The sequence below is a fragment of the Dermochelys coriacea genome, chromosome 2, assembly GCF_009764565.3.
Source record: "Dermochelys coriacea isolate rDerCor1 chromosome 2, rDerCor1.pri.v4, whole genome shotgun sequence".
In the NCBI taxonomy this organism is placed as follows: Eukaryota; Metazoa; Chordata; order Testudines; family Dermochelyidae; genus Dermochelys; species Dermochelys coriacea.
In genome coordinates this window covers 176,150,228-176,172,648 of record NC_050069.1, presented here as the reverse complement: position 1 = coordinate 176,172,648, position 22,421 = coordinate 176,150,228, and the positions used below count along the sequence as shown (strand labels likewise).

The following is a 22,421-nucleotide window of genomic DNA, read 5'->3' as shown; positions in this document are numbered from 1 at the left end:
CAGCCCTGCCCACATACAGTGGGTACCTACCGTCTCCCTGGTTCTGGCCCATTCTCTTCCTCTCTCTCTGCACTGAGTTGAGGGTGGGAGTGCACTGAGCACCGGGTTGGGAGTGAAAGAGCAGGCTGGAGTTTGGGGTGTAGGGTCTGGCCAGGAGCTAGAATGAGATAGAGTGCTCAGGGTTGGGGCAGAAGGTTTGGGTGTGGAGAGCTTACCTGGGCAGTTCCCATTTGGTGGGAGGGGTGCAGGTGGGAATGTTGGGGGGAGGTGCAGGAGCTCCCGTTTGGTGCTTGGGGGTTGGGGGGTGAGGATGTGGGGGGTGCAAGAGTCAGGATGTGTGGGGTGCATGCGTTGTGGGGGGCTGGGTATGTGGGGGGGTGCCAGAGTCAGGGCTGGGGTTGTAAGGGGGGGTGAAGGAGTCAAGCAGAGGGCTATATGTGTGTGAGAAGGGTACAGGGCTCAGGGCAAGAGCCTGGGGGTGTTCAGGGCAGCAGGGCTCAGGGCGGAGGTCTGGGTGTGTGTGAGGGGGGTCAGGGCAAAGGGCTGGGGGTGTGGGCTGAAATCATGGGGTGCTCACAGCAGGGGGCTGGAGGGAGTATGCCCCGCTTCCACCCCCCCCCCCTTCTCCAAGGCCTGCCCCGCTTCTTCTCTGCCTCCGCCGGGAGCAGCAAGCACGCTGACCCCGCTCCTCCCCCACACCCTCGCAAGGGCCAACAGCTGATCGGCCAGCAGGGAGGGATGGAGAGGAGGAGGAGGGGCAGGAACCCAGCACACTGCGGGAAGAGGCCGGGGAGCCGGCAGGGCCAAGCTTCTGCCCTCTGCCCCTGCGGGAGGGGGCAGGGACGGAGAAGAGCGAGCCACGCCAGGCCGGGCTGGGCAGGGCAGGATTTTTAATGGCACGCTGCTGCTGCCCCAGCAGGCAGCAGAGTGCCATTAAAAATGGGCTCATGTGCCGTCTTTGGCACGCATGCCATAGGTTGCCGACCCCTGTTTTAAGCAAATCATAACTTCTCCAATGTCACTTCACAAGACATATCTTGAACCAGATGCATCATAATTATGTTATAATCATATCAAAATCATACACCTATGAAGAATCTGAGGTGCAGTGTCACAGCTCCCTTCCTCTGTTCACAGCTCCCAGCAGCTTCTCTGTCCTTTGTGCATTAGTTATTTTGTTTCAATGTTGCCGATATTGTGGCTGCTGCTGAAACTGCTGTCTGTGCTGTTGTAAGTGCTTTTCTTCATCAGAGTTCTCCTCAGAACTATACGCTGTCTTCCAGCAGCTCTTCTTCCTGATTTCCAATCTCTTCATCCAGCTTCTCCTGATTACTGCCTTCCTCACTGGCTCCTGACTGACTAAGTGCCTGCCGGCACGGCTTTTTTATATTGTTCTAACACACATTACCTCATCTTCAGCTACCAAAAGAAACAGCCCCAAACTGGCCCAGGTTAGATCTCCCATCTCTTTCATTCTGCACATGCTCTCTGTTGCTGATTATCTCAGAGTTATGATTCTGCCGAGCCCAACACCTGCTTGACTCTTTGCCAGAGTGCCATCTGAGCTCTCCTGGACTCTTTGCCAATTAACTGAACTTTCACCCTGTCTCAATAATGAGCATGCTCAGGGTCTGCAGCATCCATCTGAGGATGGAGTGACCCTTTCTTATTCAGAATAGAGATCAGGTGGACAAAGTGGAGGTTGGAGAAATTCTGAACAAACATTTCATGGCCAATTACTTTGGATGTAGAGCCACAATCCACCAACTGTGAAGTGCCCAGGAAGATCGGGGCCACATACCATCTCTGCACACTGTGGCAAGGTACCTTCTTGGTCTCACCAGCCTCAGTTGTTTTTAGCCTTGGTGAGACGGGCTTGGGTCAAACAGTCCTTCTTGGCTGCATAGGGTCAGTCCATTCCTTCTCTCAGCCAGTCTTTTGGGCTACATTTCTCTCTAAGCAGAGTGAATGCAGCTTCCCCTCCTGAAGCTTGCTGTCTTGCTGCTCCTAGCCTACTGGCAGCTTGACGAGGACAACGACAACAACGACTCCTCCTCCCTTTCCCTCTCCCTCTCCCTCTCTCTCCTCCCAACAGGGGAGGGTTTAAAAAAGGTCTTAGGCAGCTCTTAGTTGGAATCAGCGGATCCTAACTGATCTCTGGTAAATCCTTCTCAGTTTTGAACTGGATTGACCCGGAGTCACCCCTTCCCAGTTGATAGGGAGGAGGGCCTTTTAACCTTCTGGGACTATTTTCTTACCCCCGCCCCTTGCAGCGGTCTGTCCTGAGTTTATCACAACACCAAAAGATACATTTACCATCTAAGAATGAACTTAAATGAGCTAGAGAATGGGCAGCACCAAAAAGGCATTTAGTGCCTCTTTGCTTCAGTCTTTACTAAAAGAGTTAATTTTTATCACATACTCAACACAATTAATATTAACAACAAGGGAGAAAGAACCAAGCCACGATAGGGAAAGAATAGTTAAAATAATATTTAGATAAGTTAGATGTATTCAAGCCAGCAGGGCTTGATGAAGTTCCCTCTAGGGTTCTTAAGGAAGTAACTGAAGTAATCTTGGAACCATTAGCAATTGTCTTGAGAACTCATGGAGAATGGGGTGACTCCTGAATGGGGGCAGTAAGTGGGGAAGCACAGTTGTGCATGGGGAGCCATAATTTGTACTTCAACAATCATTGAATATATTTGTAATTTTGTGGGTGCTTTATTCATTAAAAACACAAAACTACTGCAAAACTTTTTCATGTTCATATTCATCACGTCATTCCTTGTGCTTCTCTAAAGAAACAGAAAAGTGTTTTCTCTATTCTCTAATTCACTTCTTTTCCTTGTTCTTTTTTATAGTTTACCTATTGGCCTCCTCGTTTCACGTTCTACATTTCAGATATATTTTCTCTAGAAAAATAGTCAAATCCTAGTTAACAGAATGTAAAAAATGAAGAGGTGCCCGAGTTACAGTGGTCACCATTGAAGAGTCAGCATTTGCTAATGGAGTCCATATGGTTATAGTTATTTTCCACAGGTACGCAAGTATAGGGAAGAACTGTGGTATCTGTGGACACCCATTTACAACCCAATGGCCACTATATTTATGCCTCAATGGCAAAAACTCTATAGATCAGATATCTCTGCTTACAATGACCATCTTATTCTTCAGAGGTCTTGGGTGAAATACTGGCTCCATTGAAGACATGGCAAAATTCCCATTGACTTCAGTGGCACCAGAATTTCACCCCTTAACTCTAATAGTAGTGCCATGGCTAGAGAAGCCCTATATTTTACAGAAACATAGGAACATTATTTAATAAATTGCATTCCCGTCTCCACTTCTTTTCTCTGAGAACTTAATAAGGTGTTTAAAATTCTTTCCAAAGTAATTAAACCATTTGATGCCATCAAGGTATTTCACCTGTTCCTTTGATCTTATATAAAAGTGGTGAAATGAAAAAGAAACAGAGTGATAATCTTCTGGGTCTAGATCCTCATTTTGTGTAAATCAGCTTCTATCCATTGACTTTTATGGAGTGATGCCAATTTATACTAGTTGAGGATCTGGCCCAAGGATTCAATAAATGCCACACTGTGATCAGCATAACAAAACAGAGAACATCCATGTTTTCCCACTGAGATTTCTCTCTGAGAATTTTGCTGGCCTTGCTGACTGATTATTTACCTAAGAAGATCAGACAAAGAGTTCTTTGGGTGTAAAGGATTAGAAATGCCTCCAGGAGGAATGAAATGCTAATAGATTGAGGGAGAGAATGAAAAATGCCTCCAGTATTTAAGATGTACATTTTTGTAATTGAGAATTTTTATCATCACCATCAAATTATTATAGACTTTTTTCACTTCTGTAATTTGAGTTCTTATCCCTTAGAGAACAGGAAATGCTTTTATCTCTTTTTCAGCAGAGAACAAAATTGACTAATGATGGGGACTAGACAGCTTTGCGGATATGTAATGAGATTTGTAACAGGATACTGAGCCTTTCATAGAATCATAGAATCATAGAATCATAGAATATCAGGGTTGGAAGGGACCCCAGAAGGTCATCTAGTCCAACCCCCTGCTCAAAGCAGGACCAAGTCCCAGTTAAATCATCCCAGCCAGGGCTTTGTCAAGCCTGACCTTAAAAACCTCTAAGGAAGGAGATTCTACCACCTCCCTAGGTAACGCATTCCAGTGTTTCACCACCCTCTTAGTGAAAACGTTTTTCCTAATATCCAATCTAAACCTCCCCCATTGCAACTTGAGACCATTACTCCTCGTTCTGTCATCTGCTACCATTGAGAACAGTCTAGAGCCATCCTCTTTGAAACCCCCTTTCAGGTAGTTGAAAGCAGCTATCAAATCCCCCCTCATTCTTCTCTTCTGCAGACTAAACAATCCCAGCTCCCTCAGCCTCTCCTCATAAGTCATGTGCTCTAGACCCCTAATCATTTTCGTTGCCCTTCGTTGTACTCTTTCCAATTTATCCACATCCTTCCTGTAGTGTGGGGCCCAAAACTGGACACAGTACTCCAGATGAGGCCTCACCAGTGTCGAATAGAGGGGAACGATCACGTCCCTCGATCTGCTCGCTATGCCCCTACTTATACATCCCAAAATGCCATTGGCCTTCTTGGCAACAAGGGCACACTGCTGACTCATATCCAGCTTCTCGTCCACTGTCACCCCTAGGTCCTTTTCCGCAGAACTGCTGCCGAGCCATTCGGTCCCTAGTCTGTAGCGGTGCATTGGATTCTTCCATCCTAAGTGCAGGACCCTGCACTTATCCTTATTGAACCTCATTAGATTTCTTTTGGCCCAATCCTCCAATTTGTCTAGGTCCTTCTGTATCCTATCCCTCCCCTCCAGCGTATCTACCACTCCTCCCAGTTTAGTATCATCCGCAAATTTGCTGAGAGTGCAATCCACACCATCCTCCAGATCAGTTATGAAGATATTGAACAAAACGGGCCCCAGGACCGACCCCTGGGGCACTCCACTTGACACCGGCTGCCAACTAGACATGGAGCCATTGATCACTACCCGTTGAGCCCGACAATCTAGCCAGCTTTCTACCCACCTTATAGTGCATTCATCCAGCCCATACTTCCTTAACTTGCTGACAAGAATGCTGTGGGAGACCGTGTCAAAAGCTTTGCTAAAGTCAAGAAACAATACATCCACTGCTTTCCCTTCATCCACAGAACCAGTAATCTCATCATAAAAGGCGATTAGATTAGTCAGGCATGACCTTCCCTTGGTGAATCCATGCTGACTGTTCCTGATCACTTTCCTCTCCTCTAAGTGCTTCAGGATTGATTCTTTGAGGACCTGCTCCATGATTTTTCCAGGGACTGAGGTGAGGCTGACTGGCCTGTAGTTCCCAGGATCCTCCTTCTTCCCTTTTTTAAAGATGGGCACTACATTAGCCTTTTTCCAGTCATCCGGGACTTCCCCCGTTCGCCACGAGTTTTCAAAGATAATGGCCAAGGGCTCTGCAATCACAGCCGCCAATTCCTTCAGCACTCTCGGATGCAATTCGTCCGGCCCCATGGACTTGTGCACGTCCAGCTTTTCTAAATAGTCCCTAACCACCTCTATCTCTACAGAGGGCTGGCCATCTCTTCCCCATTTTGTGTTGCCCAGCACAGCAGTCTGGGAGCTGACCTTGTTAGTGAAAACAGAGGCAAAAAAAGCATTGAGTACATTAGCTTTTTCCACATCCTCTGTCACTAGCTTGCCTCCCTCATTCAGTAAGGGGCCCACACTTTCCTTGGCTTTCTTCTTGTTGCCAACATACCTGAAGAAACCCTTCTTGTTACTCTTGACATCTCTTGCTAGCTGCAGCTCCAGGTGCGATTTGGCCCTCCTGATATCTTTCCTACATGCCCGAGCAATATTTTTATACTCTTCCCTGGTCATATGTCCAACCTTCCACTTCTTGTAAGCTTCTTTTTTATGTTTAAGATCCGCTAGGATTTCACCATTAAGCCAAGCTGGTCGCCTGCCATATTTACTATTCTTTCGACTCATCGGGATGGTTTGTCCCTGTAACCTCAACAGGGATTCCTTGAAATACAGCCAGCTCTCCTGGACTCCCTTCCCTTTCATGTTAGTCCCCCAGGGGATCCTGGCCATCTGTTCCCTGAGGGAGTCAAAGTCTGCTTTCCTGAAGTCCAGGGTCCGTATCCTGCTGCTTACCTTTCTTCCCTGCGTCAGGATCCTGAACTCAACCAACTCATGGTCACTGCCTCCCAGATTCCCATCCACTTTTGCTTCCCCTCTTCCTTTTTCACCTCTAGGTCACTGCTTTGTTTCCACCTTTGGTCAGTAGTGACCCAAAGCTACTATCTGATGGCTGTTCACCAACTTTTGTGGAATGGGCTTGTGGATCTTAGGCAAGTTCCCAGCAGACAAGTGTCCATTTCATACAGGGCTTGATCCTGCAGGGCACCTAGCATTCTGGCTCCAGTGCAGCAAAGCATTCAAACACATGTATAGTAGTCCCGTTTGACTTAATATTGGAATGAATGATGTCCCACTGAACCATTCACATGCTTAAAGATTACTTGATCAGATTGCTTGACAGAATTGCACATTGCACGACTGAGCCCCAAACAACCACCGCTATTGGCACTAATTTACACCCAAGTTTGTATTACCAGCAGAGACCCCGGGGATTAAATGGTCATGAAGAATGATTTATTCTTTTTCTCCTTGAAGTAGTCCTTTTATATTTGCCTTGAGGCATAAGAATGGCCCTACTGGGTCAGACCAAAGGTCCATCTAGCCCAGTATCCTGTCTTCCAACAGTGGCCAATGCCAGGTGCCCCAGAGGGAATGAACAGAAAAGGTAATCATCAAGCGATCCATTCTTTGTCACCCATTCCTAGCTTCTGGCAAATAGAAGCTAGGGACACCATCCCTGCCCATCATGGTTAATAGCCATTGATGGACCTATCCTCCATGAATTATCGAGTTTTTTTTAACCCTGTTATAGTTTTGGCCTTTACAACATCCTCTGGCAAGGAGTTCCACAGGTTGACTGCGTTCTATGAAGAAATGCTTCCTTTTGTTTGTTTTAAACCTGCTGCGTATTAATTTCATTTGATGACCCCTGGTTCTCGTGTTATGAGAAGGAGTAAATAAAAACTTCCGTATTTACTTTCTCCACACCAGTCATGGTTTTATAGACCTCTATCATATCTCCCATTAGTCGTCTGTTTTCCAAGCTGAAAAGTCCTAGTCTTATTAAACTCTCCTCATATGGCAGCTGCTCCATACCCCTAATCATTTTTGTTGCCCTTTTCTGAACCTTTTCCATTTCCAATATATCTTTTTTGAGATTGGACAACCACATTTGCACATAATATTCAAGATGTGGGTGTACCATAGATTTATATAGAGGCAATATGATATTTTCTGTCCTATTATCTATCCCTTTCTTAATGATTCCCAACGTTATGTTCACTTTTTTGATTGCGGCTGCACATTGACTGCATGTTTTCAAAGAACTATCCACAATGATTCCAAGATCTCTTTCTTGAGTGGTAACAGCTAATTTAGACCCCATCATTTTATATGTATAGTTGGGATTATATTTGCCAATGTGCATTACTTTGCATTTATCAACATTGAATTTCATCTGCCATTTTGTTTCCCAGTCACCCAGTTTTGAGAGATTCTTTTGTAGCTCTTCGCAGTCTGCTAGGACTTAAATATCTTGAGTAGTTTTGTATCATCTGCAAATTTTGCCACCTCACTGCTTACCCCTTTTTCCAGAGGCACATTGATAGTCCCATTTGATGATGGTTACAATACTGCTGACATGCTCATTGGGTCTGACTCTGATCTTACACACAGCAGTTTTACATTGATTGACTTCCACAGAGTTATTCTTTATTGATAACAGTGTCAATAAGATCAGACCCAGGCTCATTCTGTTTCTAGATAGGACTTCAGTCCCCAGGCCGGTCAATCAAGCAACTTCAATGAACAGTAAATTCATATGTAGGAATTATTTTAATTTTAAAATAAATAATTGTCCTACAAGTTTTATCATAGACCAACCTGGGACTGAAACGTGTAAAGGATAGGGCATTACATACAACTCTGTTAAGAAAATATTGTATATTAGGTATAGCCTCCACAGAGGTGAACTTTCATCCATCAATTATGTCAACTGCAGTGTTACACATAAGCTCTAGGAATAGGGAAATCATCTTGCTCTCTAAAATGTGACTCTTGCTTTGGGAACAGATTGCTGGTATGATTTAAAGAATGTTGTTTTATAGGTTGTTCAGATTTGAAAAATGTGTCAAGCAATAGGGATATTTATTTGCTATCTTTATGAGAAAAGCAAAAAGGAACTAGAGAAGCAGTGAGGAAAAAATAATCCATCCCTATCTTATGGTTTGACAATGATGTGATCTCTTTCTCCCCTCTTATCATAAATTTTCCAGAGAGAAGATCCATTACATTCGGACAGAGGGTACACATGGGCTTGAAAAGTTGTCCTGTGATGCAGATTTAGTAATTCTACTGAGGTAATCAATTTGAACAAAAACAGAATTTTGTCACTCATGGTACACAAGAAGCTGGCTAGCTGTCTCCACCTTATGATTTTTGACATATTTTAGGTGATTGACAGAATTTGTTAAATCTAGGCTCATCTCTGCTAGGGCCCTATTGTGATTACGCAGGGATTCATTTGTCCTGATAGCCAGTTGGTTTTCATAATAATTCAACCACAATATATGTGTCAAATCATACTTTCCAGAAACTAGTCTCCACTGGTGCAACAAAGTTTACCCTTTGATTGCACTGAAGGGGAAGGTTTTGGCTTTAAGGATCAGATTAGAAATGACATTTTAAATTTTCCTGTGGCATTTTGAAATGCAGAAATGTGGTTCCCACCTTTCTGAATAACAATTAGATGCAGATTATAGGAATGTCAGTTATGCCACTGGCAGTGCTATCCACGAGGCTATGTCACATTAAGGAAGAGCTGAGCTACAGCGAAGTGAACAACCATTACTATGTAATGGAGGCAATGGTTTAGTAACGTAGACAGGGTCTTAGCATCTTTTAGAGCTCCAACAAAATTAGCGCTTTAGAGCCTAGGATAATTTGATTTATGTGGCTCAACACAATGAAGGATTACATTTCTCTGTTGCCCTGTGTTTACACTAAAACACATGGCACCCAAGTTGATTTTGATTTGAATTACACAGCCCACTCTATCTAATGCAAGAAGTATACGACTATACTTACCTATACCTTGATGCAGATACATGATCAGAGAGCCATGCAGTGGCTATAGCAAAATATATGACCAAGACAAATCATAGTCAAAAGGGAAACAATTTGTGTAGCAATATGTATCTCCTGTTCTTGCTTTTGACCACCGGATGTTGGTGCTTTTACCATTGCCTCAAACCTTGGCTCATCCATCCAATATGGCACTGTCTTGGCATGAAAATGCCTAATGGAACTCACTTGGTTATTCTAAAATGAAGACTTTGCTTCTTGAGGCCATGCCTGATTGGGCAGATCGCTTTTATGCATCTGTAGCTACTGATCATTATGTTGTAAGTAATGATCGAATGAAGGGCTGCCCAAACAGATCCTTATAACAGAATTTTGCTGTACCGAACTCTTGTGCTTATTCCTGTGTAATGAGCATAAATAGGGCCTCTCTCTATCATTTTTCCTTGCAGTCTCTTTGAAGAGGATATTATGTCCTACATACCCCTGCAGGCTGCCTTCCACCCTGGCTACAGCTTCTCTCCTCGCTCTTCGCCCTGCTCCTCACCTCAGAACTCTCCAGGTAAATGGAGGGAAAACAACACAAGTTCTTGTGTTTGTTGTGCTTCTCCATCTGATAATCACAGAGAGGTAGGTCTCAGCTGGTGTAAATTGTTGTATCTCATTGACCTCAAAGGAGCTGTGACAGTTTACACCAGTTAAGAATTGGCCCCAGACAATTTTTCTGCTAGAGTGTTTGGTTAATACACAGAATGCTGTCACTTTTATTTGTCTCATGGGACACTGATGTTAGCAGCATGGTGGGAATCAGAGATTGTCCAAGGAGAAGAAAATATAGTCCCGGCTTCCAAATGGTTAGGGGAGATTAGATTCAGAAGGGGATTCTGTGTTCTGAGTCTAATCTGTTGACATATAAGTACATTCTTGATTATGGATATTAGATGGCAAAAGCAAAGTTCAAATCACATATGTATGACAAAGCTTTCAGAACTCCAGTAAATAGCTGTAGGCCTAACTTAATATTCAACCAGACAGTGTTTCCAAGACTACTGCTTCTCCCAAGATTCACAGATTTTTAAGGCCTGAAAGGACCATTAGATCATCTAGTCTGACCTCCTGTATGTCACAGGCCAGATAATTTTACCCAGTTACCCTGTATTGAGCCCAATAATTTATGTTTGCATAAAGCATGTTTTCCAGAAAGGTATCCATTTGTAGAAGATTGTTTCCAAGTGCTGTGTATCTCTGAAATAGTGTCTATGCTATGGAAATTGAGCAGCAGGTGGCTCCCTTTAGCTAAAACACCCAACCCTAATTTAGAAGGAGACTGAATTTGTCTGCACCTCCACCGTGCAACTGGTTTGGTGGTCATTTTGAGTGACATCCCAGGAATATGATCTTAAATCAGTTTAGGCTATTTTCAAAGCCACCTGAGCTATTTGGACACTCAGTTCCTATTAAACTTAATGGGAATTGGGTGCCAAGTCCCCTGATGACTTTGCAAATATCAGTCTTAATATTTTCGTGGAGAAACACTGACGTCTTGTCTACACAGGGGAGATCTTTGAAAAATGTCGTATTGTTACAACTGGATTTGCTGATTTCAAGCAGGGATAAACTTCAACGCAAATTGTGCCTTTTAATGTCCTCAGCAGGGATTTGAACCTGTACTGACTACTGATGTAATAGGGGCAGATCTCCAGTTTGCATGAGATTTAAACATTGACCAATATCCTCACTCATCGGTGTGTTGAAAGTGGCTTTTAACCTTTTTTGTGGAAAGATGGTAATATGATAAATATGATTGATTTGAGTGAATGTACTATTTGTTCATCTGTACTATCGGTTGCAGCAACCCAAAATAACCAGTAATTACTCCTCTTGTGTGTTGTAAAAAATATTCTGACAGAACAAGAGAAGCTTCACCAGGGATTCTTCTTGAATGCTGTAAAAATGTGCCTTTCTGTTTTATCATCTGAGCCAAATAGTAATGTCCTTCTGTTGCGACAAATGAGTCTTCACAGATACTTTGTGCTTCAACTAAATGTAAAATTGTTTCCTTCTTCTGGAGGCTTTTATGCCAAATTTCTCCTAAAAGGAATTGTTTTCATTGTGTCCTCTAAAGAGATAGGGAAATGAGATTTCATGGATCCCATTCTCTAAAACTGATTGCTGTGGTGCTCATTTACACAACAGAACTAATCGGCTGCTTTCAGAATTCAGACTTCAAAACAAAACAGGTCCCAAATTGCTGAAAATCTACTGTTAATGGGAAAATGTAAGACTTCTTGCTGACAGTAATCCTCTCTTATGCCACAAAGGTTTTTGTGTTTATAGCTGACCATCTTTAATAAATAGAAGGAGATTAGTCCAGAAAAACCCAATTTCCAGCCAGGCCTGGGCCCCCTAGAAGTATTAAATAGAAGTGCTGCTTTGGATCCAAAGGTTTAATCCTGCCAGATAATGAGATCTCCTGGAAGATGGTGAGGAGAGAGATTTTCAAGTGTACATAGACACCTAACTCCCATTGACTTTCCATTCAAGCCAATGAGAGTTGAAGACTCAGGAAGCACAAAGGGACCACAACCATCATCCTGGTAAGATGATGCAGTTGTCCAGAAGTGTTGGGAACCACTGAATTATAGTAACTGATGGCTACATTAATGTCAAATAGAACATGAAAATAATGAGCACTCCAAAATTCTTCATGTACCAATAAAAGTTGATATATTTTCTAGCAAGTTGTGACTGAAAACACCAGGTGTATGAATAAGACCCTCTTTTAAAGATTTTAAAACTCTATGACTTCTCTCTTTTCCTTTCTAGGATTACAGCGAGCTAGTGCAAGAGCACCTTCTCCATATAGGAGAGACTTTGAAGCCAAGTTACGCAATTTCTATCGAAAACTTGAAGCCAAAGGATATGGGCAAGGTCCAGGTAAAATTAAGTGAGTATTATGTCAGATGATTAAAATAATTTAACATGATGCAGCTTAGTCTTGTCATTGTAGTAATGCATCAGGAAATTGATCTGATATATGTGACAATACATCATTATCATGGGACAGGAATGAAACACTGGATGATGTATCTATGTATTTTATCCAGGAAAAATGTGTGTGTACAAACACACACAGACACAGACACATATATATGTTAACAAGAAAATGGGCCAACAAGAGGGTTATATCTGGGGGGCTTTATTTCTCAAGGATTGATTTGGTCCTACACTCCTCCTCTACCTATTTTAAGGATATGTTGGTATTTCTAGCTATACCATGTGTGTTAAGCAGTACTGGTAGAGAAATAACATGTTAGACAAATGTGAATGATATTGGTCCAGTACACTATTACAGTTCTGAAGTAACTCCAAATCCTTTGGATTTACTCTGAGTTGACATGTCAACTCAAACTCAGGATGAAAATTTGGCCCTGATTGTTGTAGACATTGTGGGCTTGAGTACCTACTGCTACCATTGATTTGAACTGGCCGTGCAGATGCTCAGCACTTCTGAAAATCAGGTCCTATCAATTGCTTTCCCCATTGCACCTAAATATTTGTTAGACTAGCTCCTTTTTCACTTTGTTAATATGTTTTGGGGATCTGACCCTGTAATTCTCTATCACTCAGTTATGGAGTTCACATTCCAAACAGCCTGGTAGCTGGCTAGCCTCTCTGCACCATTTTCCATGGATAGTTATAGTAATTGGCTAAAGCACTGCATGCTTCTAAGGTATTTCCTGGGCATCTGGTTGAATTCATGCATCAGGCTGGCTTCATACCAAACCACTTGTGTTGTGGAAAAAATATCTGAAAACCAGTCAATTTATTCTAGGCAAATGTCATCATCAAACTATTCTTGCACTGTCTGAGGAGCTCTAGCCATTGGTTATCCTCTTCAGAGTCCTGCCAAGGCAGACATGAAGAACATTCCAAAAGGACTAAGTGCCATTACATTTCAACTATATATATGAAAAATAAGAACTTCTTGTATAGAGGATATTTTTACAATGGGCCAAGCTTGTAAGTAATCTTTGAAACACTAAAGATGTTTTGGAGAATAAATGGGGCCATTTAGTGGATATAGGTAAGGACTGATTCTCCCTTTGCTTACACCAATGTATCTTAAGGAATAATGCCATTGAAGTCCACTGGTGTAAATCCAGTGTGAGATCAAAATCAACCCCAGGGTGCTGTGACACCATGAAGGTAGAAAGGCCAGAGGCCTGACTGCAACACTAATTTCTGTAGGAGATGCAATGGAGAGCCTTTGGGGTACAGCAAGATTTTGAATCTAACTACCCCTTAGAGGAGTACCCCTTTCAGTCATAGAGTAAATCTTAACTAAACAAATAAACAAGAACCAATAAAAGGCCAAAACCAGCCTTTGCACAAGCAGACATAACTCCATAGACTTCAATAGAATTGCGTCCTCTTATTCCAGGGTTTAGTCTGGCCCTTTAATAGCTCCTGTTTACCTTTATGTATATTTGATAATAGCATCTCTCACTCCCCTCCTCAAGAGTTTCAGGCAGTGCTGGTTAACAAGTTCATTATTACTGTGTTCTTTTGCAGGTTAATTATACGGCGTGATCACTTGCTGGAAGGCACCTTCAATCAGGTGATGGCTTATTCACGCAAGGAGCTTCAGCGGAACAAACTCTATATCACGTTTGTTGGAGAGGAAGGGTAGGGAACTATTAAATATTGTGAATTGTGAGAGAGCCATTGCATTGCAAAGCAAGTATGGCATTGGAAAAAGGCTGAATCTCTCTTGTTGTGCATTAGGTTTTACTTGTTACCTCTGGGGAGGTGAACTGGTCTATATAAAATTAAAAACAACCCAAACCTTTGTACTACTTCTCCATGCTGAACACTTCTATAATTCCTGAGTTCTTCTGAATCATTAACTGATTAAGAATCACCATCCTGGTGCCATAGGTATTATCCCCTTTGGACAGTGGGGGAACTGAGGCACTGGCCCAAGGTTATACACAAGTAAATATCAGGTTGTTAATCCTTCCGGTTGTTAATCCCCCTCTTTAACAGCAATTTTCACTGCCTTTTTAAAATGAGCCTTTGTTGTGGTTGAAAAAATGTTTTCCTCACTCACCCTCGCTGAAATGAGAAGCATAAATACTATTAGAAGAGCCATTGTTACTGTCAGCTAGAAGCAGAAAGTACTGGAAATCTCTCAAGGCATTTTTTTCTTGTGAGACTTCCTGGCTGATCTGGCAAACCCAAGAAGTTCTCCTAGTTCAGATGAGATTACAGTAATCAGCTGAGTTTTTGTTTTCTTATCCAAAATAAACCTTGCAAACGTCACCCTTTGCCACTCCTCACATCAAGAGTTATGCTCTACATGAGGTTTCATCTGCAAACTTTAATTAAAGAAAGACATTTTGAATCTCTCCATTGTTTCAAACAATGAAGACTTGGAATTCTGTTTTAATTGTGTTGTGTGTACAGTCTCTTAACAGAAACACTGAAAAGATTTAGGGACAAAAAGGGAGATACAGTTTCAGCTCCAAAGATGTTGGGCAGCTGGCAAAGAGCACAACAATCACTGCTGATTGAATTTGCTAAAGGTAGTAGATCAAATAAAGGGTTCTGTAGAGTTTAGTTCATCTGGAGACATGCTAGATAACGTGAAAACAGAGTAAATCGCCAGACAGAAAGGGGGTTACTTTTAGTGCTGTTGATATTATGGACTTTATTAACCCCTTAATTTGTGAACATCTATGGAGTCAATGTCATCTAAAAGTTAGAGAAGTTCTGTTATAGCAAGTTCTGTCCTTGACTCTGTCTCCACCTTACAGTGTGACCAAGGGTAAATCATTAAACTTTCCTTTTTCTCAGTTTACTCATCTGGAGAATGGTTCTAATATGCTAACAATGGTCCATTTACTGAACTTTACTAGGTACTTTTCCCTAATTCCCAATAACTTCTACTGTGTTTGGCATAGTATCCTGCAAATCATAAAAATTGAATTCATTTACATCTGAGGCCAAATTCACCCATGGTTTATTCTGTTTAATGCCTGCGAAGATCCTGCTGGAGGCACCCTAATGTGGAAAGTGAGGAGGTGAGCAGATTTAAATGGTGCAAAGTGTCCTCAACGACCCATGTACCTGACAATGTGGGGTACATAGGGGGAGCCAGCACAACACAGAAATTGGGCAGCACTGGCTGTGAAGGGAATGTGTTAAATTAATGTATCTCCCAGAAGCCTTCAGTGCAGGGCTCCTGTGAGGGATTTCAGAGAAGCAGGCAGGTTTAATTTATACCACCTTGCACCAGCCATAACGAATCTAGCCCCATATCTTTATATTAATTGAGTCAGATTTTTATCCAACTGATTTCAGTGGAGTTACACCAGAGATTAATTTGATCCAATCTCCTTCACTTTCATGGCTTTAATCTGACTGCATACTTAAGAGTTAGAGCAGCTAGGAGTTAACTTCAGCCTTACTATAGAGTAGTCTGATCCAGCTGCACAATTTTCCACCTCCTTTGACTGTATTAAATGTAAAAAGTAATGCCTGTCTCAGAAACCATTTTGGCATTAAGTGATTTATGGCTCTAAGTGGTTCTTTCTTATTACTGTGTGGCGGTTTATATTACACTAACTATAAAAGATGCCTAACATTATGGCAGGACAGTCTGTTTTTAATAAAACCATCTCGTTTGGGATTAATGCATTCATGAAGCATTTTTTAAATAGTTGAGATAATTGAAAATGGTCTGATTTAAAAGGAGAGTTAAGAAAGAAAGAATGAAAGAAAGACAGCAAGGCTTAGTTTAAATGTAAATGCCCTTCCCAAGATACCAAATAAACTTGAAACCACCAGAAAACTAAAAAAGCATATGTTTACCAAGTGAAAAATCACCATACCAGTTTACAGGAGAGAGAGTTGTGTTAGGACCCAATCCTTGACTTGAGAGACCACAACTACGCACTGTAAGAAAGTACCCAAGGTTTGATATCTTGGGACTGGAATGTGCTTCAGATTACATACTAATGCAGGGAGTAAGAACCCTCTTTTACTCCCCTGTGTGAGCTACCCAGACCATGAATCGAGATCTTCAGAAATAAACCTGCTTATATCCCCCGGCAGAGTAAGGAAATGTGAGAAGCCTTGCCTCACTTGCTGCCCAGCTGAGAGAAGGGATGTTGTGCAGTAGCAAATTATTACCGCATGGAACAAAGGGGACATAGGAGAAAGCTATATTCAGGGATGTGTCTGTCATGATACCTTCCAGGAATGCTACTTGAGGAATGATGCAGCTTATGCATCATGGCTGGCTGAGGTCTCTTCCTAAAATTAAAATGTAGTCCTTGGAGAGGAGAATTAGCATTAGCAAACACGTTAGAAGTTATTGTCTGCAAGTAAGACATTAGCCAGTGCAGATGCAAAGCATGAAATGCACACAGCTAGGAATGAGACTCATTTTATCTGAATTTTCTTTCCAGCTTGGACTACAGTGGTCCCTCCCGAGAGTTCTTCTTCCTTCTGTCTCAGGAGCTCTTCAATCCTTACTATGGCCTGTTTGAGTATTCAGCCAATGACACTTACACTGTACAGATCAGCCCTATGTCTGCGTTTGTGGAAAACCACCTTGAATGGTAAGGTCTGCTGTATAAATGTTAAGCAGAATGAAACAGTCCAGTTGGATCCACATGATGAAGGGCACATGTTACAAATGCTGTCAGTTTACATCAGGTTGCATGTAAATCCCATTCCTACCATTGTCAGTGAGATTCTTTGGAAATGGGGCAGAAGAAAGTGAGAAAGAGGGGATGTCTATGTGTAGATAAAATAATAGGGTGTGAAAGAGGAGGAGTTATCAGGCCTCCACTGCATGCTCTGATGATAAGGCATTGTTTGTGCCCATGTGTGAGTGCACAAGATATAGTGGAGTGAGAAGATTCAAGGAGCTTTCTTTTATCCTGCTATCCTTGCACTCCTGTGCAGAGGCCATGTGCAATTGCTGTTCTTCAAGTCGCTTGAATGCAAGAACTCAGCAAGCCCAGAGAGGGCTGGAAGTGGCATAACTGTGGCTCTGCCCACCAATGCCAACTAGCCACCTGGCTTTGTGTCAGGACACTGAAGTCCCATATTGCTCCGTCAAAGAGTAATATTTGTGCTGTGTCTGTACTCCAGGCAGCACTGTGCCTGCCTGTGGCACACCTCCAGGTGCTTCTGCTGGGGTGGAGTAACCCACGCTGCCCCCTACTGCAGGCTGTGCCTGAACAGCACACTTTAGCCCTAAACAATGCTGTAGCCTCTGAAATAGCTCAGATTTTATGTGATGGGACCAGCAAGAATGGTCTCTCGTCACCTACAGTGTACATGTTGAGAATCATTTGCTCAACATTTGCTGCTCAATGTTTGCTTTTATTGTGTGTCTACAGATAGGATTCCGATCTTCTCCGTTTACTGTCTGCCTCTTCATCTCTCTGTCTTTTGGGAGTTGTTTTCCTTTTGATAATTTCAGATGTGGTGCACTGAACTGTGAGCTGCCGATTCCGAGCTTTATTTGTTCCCTTTGAACAGAAGCACTTGTTGGGGTTTCATCATGTTATTGACATATCAATTATTCCTATTGATGTTTTTCTTCATCGAGGGAATTTCAGTAACTCACATCAGAAGGGTTTTCTTTTTAGTAGAGTATAATACATACCTCATTCAAGTTGTGAGTTCCATATGTCCTTCTGTTCTTGTAAACACTTCCTCCATCCCATTAGCTTAGGGCGAGCACTAGGAAGTCTCATGCCAGTAAATTGTTCCATTTGGGAGCTGGTGTGTGGTTGCAGTGGATGGATAATATATATGCCTTGGATGCAGCAGCGGTGTCTGAAATAAATGTTTGGCACATTGCCACTCCCATGAAGTTGAGTACCATAGGATCAATGATTTGTGATCTGTAATACATATATCAGAATGCCTCCCCACCATCATTCTCAATGAGTGTTCAATTCAGGTATTGAAATGCTTCCTATGGCTGGCCTAGTTTCTAATGGCAGAAACGCTAAGTCTTCCTTCTGCTTTTTAAGCATGGCTGATGAGCTCCAGGGTTCAGTGGCTGTAGCTATGAAATGGATGCATTTTGTTTTCTATGTACTGCACCTTTACAATTTCTAAAAAGTCTTCCTGTGAGAAGACTTTAGCAGCCATTTTGTCCTCAAGTGTGATACAATACAGTCTGTTGGAGGGGAGACACACACTGTGCTCTCTCCTACTTTTCTTCTCTCTCGTTTTGTTGTCCTCTTAATATAAAACGGAGTTAATGTAGACTGAAAGTACTTGGTTGTTCTTTGTGTATAGAAAATATATAATACAGAGACAGACCTGTCCAGCGATCATTGGTCAGAAGGATGAGTCAATCAGGCAAAGGGAGGGCCTTGTGAGTAGTGAAAGGAATTGTAAACCAAAATATGGGAGGTTTGCAAGAGCCAGGGAAAAATAAACAATAGGGTGGCTGTACAGCGGCAGCACTTGAACCTTTGTGGATATAATTAGCTGAGGCCAAAATCTCATAATCAGCCTGATCAGCTGGCTTTTAATATCCAGATACATTTTCTCTTGCTATGCATTCTGATTAATAGATTGCTATTAATATAAAGACAGTATTTTACCTCAGATATACACATGCAACTCCAGTTAACTATACTGGTAGTTCTATGCATCCATCTCAGGCAGAATTTGGACACAGCATTTTAAAGTCCAAAAAATAGAATGAATCCATTAAGGGTATATAGACTAATATATCTGAGGATAGGTTATAAACCTGCCTGTGGTTGTTTATGTGTGAGGACTTTGTTTAAAGCTCTCAGCATTGTCCTAATTTGGCTCCCATTGAAGTCAATGGTAAAACTCTTATTACTAAAATTTATCTGTCTTAGGGTTTCCTATGGGCCCCCTTTACCATAGTATCTTAGCACTGGGGACAATAATATTCCTCTGGCTCCCAAATTTGTTGTGAAATACCTAACTCACTGATATAAATAAAGTGGTTTGAGAGCCTCAGATTTAAGTCACTGGATAAATGTAAAGTATTAATATTAGAGTCATTTTAAACTTTAAAGTTTGAGGTCAGTCACAAAAATTACACAATCACAGATTGTTTCAGGTCTGGGGTTTCCTTGAGCCTTGTACTTTATTTATGGCAGACTTTTAGTAGTGCAAACAGCTTATCATTAACATGGAATCTGTCCTTGGGCCCCTTTTTCTTTTAGGAAATATTGCAAGTCCCATCAAGAGGTACATAGTGCAAAAGGCATCTTTAGCAACAGCTGTTGGAATTTTCTCTTGCAGTATGCTTAAATGAATGCTGATGAGTTTGAGATAAAATATAAATATAAAAACATAAGAAAATATTAACTGTTGTCCATGCTGGGAGAATTGAGAAATCAACATTTTCTCTCCCAGCCAAAAACTTTTAATTCTTCCCTCAGTAATGGCTTATTTCATGCCTTGTTCCTTGTTCAAACAACATTCCAAATCCAGAATGAGCACATCAAAGCACAGAGTAGTCATGTGTATGCCAAGTGAAAATAGAGACATAGACTGGAAAATATTTCTCATTTATGGAGAAACTGAGATTTAACGTTTTTCCTGCAAGCTTCCACTGAATAAGACTTTTTTCCAGGACTCGTGTAAATGTTATATGCACAAAACTAAGAGATATCACACATACTCATGTTTAAAAATTACAGCAATGGAAAGAAAAGATCTGAAAGGAATGTAATTAAATCTCTCTCTAAAGTGAAGAAGTGTAATGAGAAAATTTTGGCTACATGTAGTAGATTGTACCTTGGATCCATAACCATATTGATTCTTCTTAATCCATGAAATAATAAGTAATAGTATCTTATCTAGTCAACTTGTCTTGCTACCTGTCTGAATATTTATAAAGCAACCAATCACCATGGTATATATAGCAGCTGCGCTTGTACAGGCTTCAGAAGGCGAAGGCTTTCCCTGTCTGCTGAAAATAACATGACATACTTGCTGAAGAAGTCCCTCTTTCCCCAAATAAATTAACCAAGTCCAGTGGCATGTGTTTTCTACCATTTTGATAGAAAGAAAATTATTGTAGGCAATAACCCAGAAAGATCCTCTCTGTGTTCTTGACCAGATCTGTGGGACAATTGAAGTAGAGAGAGCCAGTGAACAATCCATCCCAGGTTTTCTATCAGACCCAGTGCATGCTGGGAGAAAGGACACTTGGGAATGTTAAAAAGTTCTCTACTGACCTGCAACAAAGTTGGATATAATATTCAGTAAATCCTCTAGTTCTCTATCATAATGCTGCATTCTTAGTCAACAAGTATTAATAAAAGGCTCCCAATAGCCTGTGACAGCAGCTTCTTACTTGCTTCCCTGTTAAAATTCCTTCGAAAGAATTTTGAACTGGCTTTCAGTTTTGCAATAGCACCAACTCATTGGAGTCCATGGTCAGTCATTTATTTGTGAGTATACAGAGATGCTTTTGCTCTCGTGGTTTTCCTGGCTTTCTTGTGCTTGTGACATTCTAGATGATGAAGCCCATATGAGACTGGATCAAAGGTTAAAAGAGTTCAGAAAGACACAACACTGATATTTAGCAATAGTCATCTGAACCGTCTGTGGGAAGGTTTTGCAAAAACAGAACTGTTATGGTAGGATCAAAACTTCCTCTATCTTAGGGATGGGAAAACTTATTTGGTTTATTTCTAACCCACTCAAACATTGTAAATTTGGAAGTTTAACTTAAGCGCCAACAATTATTAGGTTTGCTTTCCATGTGGTGAAAAGTGGAGGAAGGGAACTTTCTCTCTGTTGCCCCACCTCAAGATGACTCTTCTCAGACAGGAATTTCTGCTTATTCTCTTTTATTGTTTTGATTTTGTGTATCTCATGGCAGTAGAAAAAATACCAACTCTGCTTGAATGGCTTGAAGAAGATTCAGTGTGACTTCAGCGAGCAACTGGTTTATAAAGTGGGAAATAACAAGACATGTGCATGTGCACAAACACACACCTATAAACACACCTTGGAATCATTGCTAGACATAATGGTATAAAATAGTCAAAACCTCTCATTGTGTTCTCTATGGGCCTGATTCTGCCACTCTTATTCAGATGGGCTTTTCCTTACCCTTTGGGTAGACTCATGAAATCAGTGGGACTTTTTAAGGAGGAAGGTTCTAGTCATTATTAGTCAGGGTTGCAGAACTAGACTGCAGTTCTGTAATCAGATCTGTGCAGATGGACAAAGATACATTTCGCCAGACCCAAACAATGGCATATAGTGCTTCTTCATTGCTCGGGTGATTACCCAAACCAGACTGCTAATGTAGTTATAATTCAGCCATAATATAATTGAAGTTCTGCTTATTGGCATGGAACAATTTATCATTTCCTTAATTTTAAGAATGGCCATTTACTCCCCATCTCCGCTGTCAGAACTCAGTCTGAGAGTTATAACAAGGACCCCCTTATCTTTTCAGCTGCATCTGAATCAGAAAGTGAGGATGTTTTCAAAACATGGTCAGATGGAAATCCTGTTTCTCTTTCTGTGTCTGTCTGTTTACAAATGTCTAATACACTCTTAACTGTAGTAACAAGGAAAATCCTAGAGGCTGGGCTTGATTCTTCTCTCCCAGCAGTCTCACCCCAGTGTAACACTATTGATTTCAATAGAACTCCCTCATATCACCTTACTAAGGAAACTCCAGCAGGTCTCGAATATTGCAATAAATGAATGTATTGCACCCAGCTTTCAGCAGCAGAGTCAACTTGATTTGAACATTTTATGATTAAATATATAGGGCTTCTGTCCCTAGATGACTTAAAGTATGTCTACATATATGGCAATGTGTAGAGTACAGACACTGCCCAGCTAGCCCAGGTATAAATAGCAGTGTAGATGGTGAGGCAGTGCTTAGGCATGTAGCATACTGACATGCCAGAATCTTAGGGTATGTACCCTACACGGCTCTCTGTACACCCAAGCAGTGCCTCCCCCATCACCAATGCTATTTTAAGCAGTGTAATGTCGTGCTGCCTTCCCACTGCCGGAGTCTTCCTCTGCCTCAGTAAAAGGCTCTGGCATAAGGGAGGCAGCAGGGACAGACTCAGGCAGCTCCCCACTGCAGTG

The 22,421-nt window shown here is 41.8% G+C and overlaps 1 protein-coding gene across 3 annotated transcripts in view; it reads left to right on the top strand.

Moving 5' to 3' along the window:
* HECW1 (HECT, C2 and WW domain containing E3 ubiquitin protein ligase 1) overlaps positions 1-22,421 on the top strand; it is a 354,103-nt gene that overhangs the window by 287,826 nt on the left and 43,856 nt on the right. For all 3 annotated transcript variants that reach the window (XM_038392643.2, XM_038392644.2, XM_043508692.1), the window contains 5 exons: positions 8,471-8,554; positions 9,728-9,837; positions 12,102-12,222; positions 13,851-13,964; positions 16,751-16,903. In XM_038392643.2, coding sequence (XP_038248571.1) covers positions 8,471-8,554; positions 9,728-9,837; positions 12,102-12,222; positions 13,851-13,964; positions 16,751-16,903 — 582 coding nt within the window. The remainder of the gene's footprint in view (positions 1-8,470; positions 8,555-9,727; positions 9,838-12,101; positions 12,223-13,850; positions 13,965-16,750; positions 16,904-22,421) is intronic.